The sequence below is a fragment of the Hemibagrus wyckioides genome, linkage group LG29 (genome assembly GCF_019097595.1).
Source record: "Hemibagrus wyckioides isolate EC202008001 linkage group LG29, SWU_Hwy_1.0, whole genome shotgun sequence".
In the NCBI taxonomy this organism is placed as follows: Eukaryota; Metazoa; Chordata; class Actinopteri; order Siluriformes; family Bagridae; genus Hemibagrus; species Hemibagrus wyckioides.
In genome coordinates, this window is record NC_080738.1 from 20252999 (window position 1) to 20257697 (window position 4699).

The 4699-nt window shown below is 38.1% G+C and overlaps 1 protein-coding gene across 2 annotated transcripts in view; it reads left to right on the top strand.

Moving 5' to 3' along the window:
• The first annotated feature begins 2005 nt into the window (after nucleotides 1-2005).
• Nucleotides 2006-4699, top strand: part of myoz2b (myozenin 2b) — a 20299-nt gene continuing 17605 nt past the window's right edge. Inside the window, exons 1-2 of one of the 2 annotated variants that reach the window (XM_058384419.1) lie at nucleotides 2006-2163; nucleotides 3603-3713. In XM_058384419.1, the coding sequence (XP_058240402.1) occupies nucleotides 3629-3713 (85 nt within the window). In that variant the 5' untranslated portion in view covers nucleotides 2006-2163; nucleotides 3603-3628. Of the gene's footprint in view, nucleotides 2164-3599; nucleotides 3714-4699 lie in introns of both variants that reach the window. The other variant, XM_058384420.1, reaches the window with a different exon arrangement.

Sequence of the window (4699 nt, forward strand, 5' to 3'; positions counted from 1 at the left end):
AACAACACAACAACACTGACAACAACACAGTACAACAACACAACAAAACAACACAACAACACAGTACAACAACACAACACAACAACACAGTACAACAACACAACACAACAACACAGTACAACAACACAACAAAACAACACAACAACACTGACAACAACACAGTACAACAACACAACAAAACAACACAACAACACAGTACAACAACACAGTACAACAACACAACACAACAACACAGTACAACAACACAACAAAACAACACAACAACACAGTACAACAACACAACAAAACAACACAACAACACAGTACAACAACACAACAACACTGACAACAACACAGTACAACAACACAACAAAACAACACAACAACACTGACAACAACACAGTACAACAACACAACACAACAACACAGTACAACAACACAACAAAACAACACAACACTGACAACAACACAGTACAACAACACAACAAAACAACACAACACTGACAACAACACAGTACAACAACACAATACAACAACACAACACAACAACACAGTACAACAACACAACAAAACAACACAACAACACTGACAACAACACAGTACAACAACACAACACAACAACACAGTACAACAACACAACACAACAACACAGTACAACAACACAACAAAACAACACAACAACACTGACAACAACACAGTACAACAACACAACACAACAACACAGTACAACAACACAACAAAACAACACAACAACACTGACAACAACACAGTACAACAACACAACAAAACAACACAACAACACAGTACAACAACACAGTACAACAACACAACACAACAACACAGTACAACAACACAACAAAACAACACAACAACACAGTACAACAACACAACAAAACAACACAACAACACTGACAACAACACAGTACAACAACACAGTACAACAACACAGTACAACAACACAACACAACAACACAGTACAACACAACAACACAACACAACAACACTGACAACAACACAGTACAACAACACAACAAAACAACACAACAACACTGACAACAACACAGTACAACAACACAACAAAACAACACAACAACACAGTACAACAACACAACACAACAACACAGTACAACACAACAACACAACACAACAACACTGACAACAACACAGTACAACAACACAACAAAACAACACAACAACACTGACAACAACACAGTACAACAACACAACACAACACAACAACACTGACAACAACACAACACAACAACACAATACAACAACACAACACAACAACACTGACAACAACACAATACAACAACACAGTACAACAACACAACAACACAACACAACAACACAATACAACAACAAGCCTCCAGCTTGATTTCACTGATATGTGTGAAGAATCATCTTACCAATAAAAATAAAAACAACAACTTCAGCTCGAAACTCCACAGAGAGAAACTCCACAGAGAGAAACTCCACAGAGCAGAAACTCCACAGAGCAGAAACTCCACAGAGAGAAACTCCACAGAGAGAAACTCCACAGAGAGAAACTCCACAGAGAGAAACTCCACAGAGAGAAACTCCACAGAGCAGAAACTCCACAGAGAGAAACTCCACAGAGCAGAAACTCCACAGAGCAGAAACTCCACAGAGAGAAACTCCACAGAGCAGAAACTCCACAGAGCAGAAACTACTACTAATAATAATAATTGGCAGTTGAATAAATGTAATTAAATATGCATATTTTATATATGAGTAATGTCTAATATATTACATTTAAAAGACTTAAAAATGTATTATTATTATTATTAATAATAATTATTATTATTATTATATTTTAATCTTAGAATTGTAAAGTGGACATTACTTTGAAATATGGAAAAAAGAAAGAAAGAAAGAAAGAAAGAAAGAAAGAAAGAACAAAGAGAGCATTTTGTGACAAACACACACACACACACACTTCTGTCTCATGGCATTGTCGGGATGTTGAACCCGCGCTAAAATTAGTCTATTGATGTAAGCTGCCATTCTAACACACAAACACACACACACACACACACACACTCCCCCAGCTCTGAGCGCTGAGTGTAGAAAGGAGGAGAAAGAGTCTGTGTGTGAATTGGACTCTAAGGTGACCTCATAGCGTCCAGGTGGATCTGCACACACACACACACACACACACAGGTAAGAAACAAAGCTTTATCATAATTCTGACAACCTTTGTATTTGTGTGTGTGTGTGTGTGCATGTGTGTGTGTGTGTAAGTTGTGATGACCTTGTGACCTTCTCCTGAAATCATTGTAGCTTTCTGTGGAGTTAAAGCTCTGGTGTGTGTCTCACTCTCATCTTTCTTTAATTCTCATAAGTGTTATTTATTATAAGTTCCAACTCCACCCTCATAAAATTGAAGATTTTTGATTAATCTTTACGGATTACGGTACGTTAACGAGTGAGAAAGGGATGAGCCGTGTGATGTGAACGATCTGAACGCTAAAGGTAAAAGAGTGACGTGTGGTTTTCATGATAACTTCAGTTTAGATTTAATAAAGTTCTGAATGAAGCTGGTTTTCACTGAGCGTCAGTGGGATCTGGGAAAGTTCTACAGAGAGGACACAATGTCCATCAGCAGCACTTCACTGCTGTAAACACGTGACACACTGCCACCAGCTCGGATTATTTAAAGGAACCTTTAACCTTTTAAACCAGAGCTACTGCAGAGCCTCGAGGGTGAGAAATAAAAACAAACTGAACCAGGAGGATATTCTGAGTCAGTGGAGTGAGAGTGTTGAAGATCTGCTGCTGCTTTAATCCTGAACTGTACTCATTAATTACTCATTATATCATTAGAATTTTCTGTTGATGTGAGACACAGATATTTAACCATCCAGCTGCCACTGCTGGGCCCCTGAGCAAGGCCCTTAACCTTCCACTCAGTTGTATAAAATGAGATAAATGTAAGACTGCTCAATGCCATAAACGTAACTCTATCTGAAGTGAGAGACAGTGACTGGGCTGCTTTATGATCTTATACAAAAATTGTGAGGAAATACTTAAGCGCTCATGGAGATTTCTTGGGTAAACCGAAAGACAGAAAGACAGAAAGACAGAAAGAAAGAAAGAAAGAAAGAAAGAAAGAAAGAAAGAAAGAAAGAGTGATTTTTCACAGGGAAATAAATATTTTCATTCAAACATTTCAAGGTTAAAAGATTTAGTTAGTTTAGATTTATGAACTTTCCTAATTTGTTCAAAATTAATTCCATGAAGCCTCATTTACATGAATTTATAGAAAAAAATTGAAATCAGATGAAATATAAAATGCCTGTAAGAGTACCAGCAAGTTTATGTGTTTATCTGTTGCTTTAGGCAGGTGAGCTGTAGAGGCTTTAACACTGGTCTGCTCCCAGCTGATGTGATGTGTTTTGATTCTCTTTAACCCTGCTCTGATGTTCCTCTCAGTTCCTCAGCACTTGCTCCCTGCAGGAGTTTTCAGGAGCAGACTGAGGTGGCAGGAAGGTGTTAGTGATGTCTGCTGTCACTCATTACGTCTCTGAGCAGTGATCGATGTCTCTGCTGTGTAATTCTCTGACCTTTTGAATCTCATGTGTCCTTTCCATCCTTTCCAGCTCATCTCCACTCCCTGAACCTCATCATGTCGCGCTTCAGCACACTGTCAGCTCAGGAGAGGAAGAGGCAAGCGGCGGCCATTTGCAGTGAAATCCACGGGACGACCAACGGTACACACTCCACATGAGACACTACACCATAATACTAACCAGAACTATAACACTAACCACATTAACCACACTAACCACACTAACCATAACACTAACCACATTAACAACACTAACCACGCTAACTATAACACTAACCATAACACTAACCACATTAACAACACTAACCACACTAACCATAACACTAACCATAACACTAACCACATTAACAACACTAACCACGCTAACTATAACACTAACCATAACACTAACCACATTAACAACACTAACCACGCTAACTATAACACTAACCATAACACTAACCACATTAACAACACTAACCACGCTAACTATAACACTAACCATAACACTAACCACATTAACCACGCTAACCATAACACTAACCACATTAACCACGCTAACCATAACACTAACCATAACACTAACCACACTAACCATAACACTAACCATAACACTAACCACATTAACAACACTAACCACGCTAACTATAACACTAACCATAACACTAACCACATTAACAACACTAACCACGCTAACTATAACACTAACCATAACACTAACCACATTAACCACGCTAACCATAACACTAACCACATTAACCACACTAACCATAACACTAACCATAACACTAACTACATTAACAACACTAACCACGCTAACCATAACACTAACCACATTAACCATGACACTAACCACATTAACCATGCTAACCATAACACTAACCATAACACTAACTACATTAACAACACTAACCATGCTAACCATAACACTAACCACATTAACCATGACACTAACCACATTAACCATGCTAACCATAACACTAACCATAACACTAACTACATTAACAACACTAACCATGCTAACCATAACACTAACCACATTAACCACATTAACCATGCTAAAATTTACACTAACCATAACACTAACCATGATAACCATAACACTAACCACATGAACAGCACTAACCACGCTAAATTTAACACTAACCA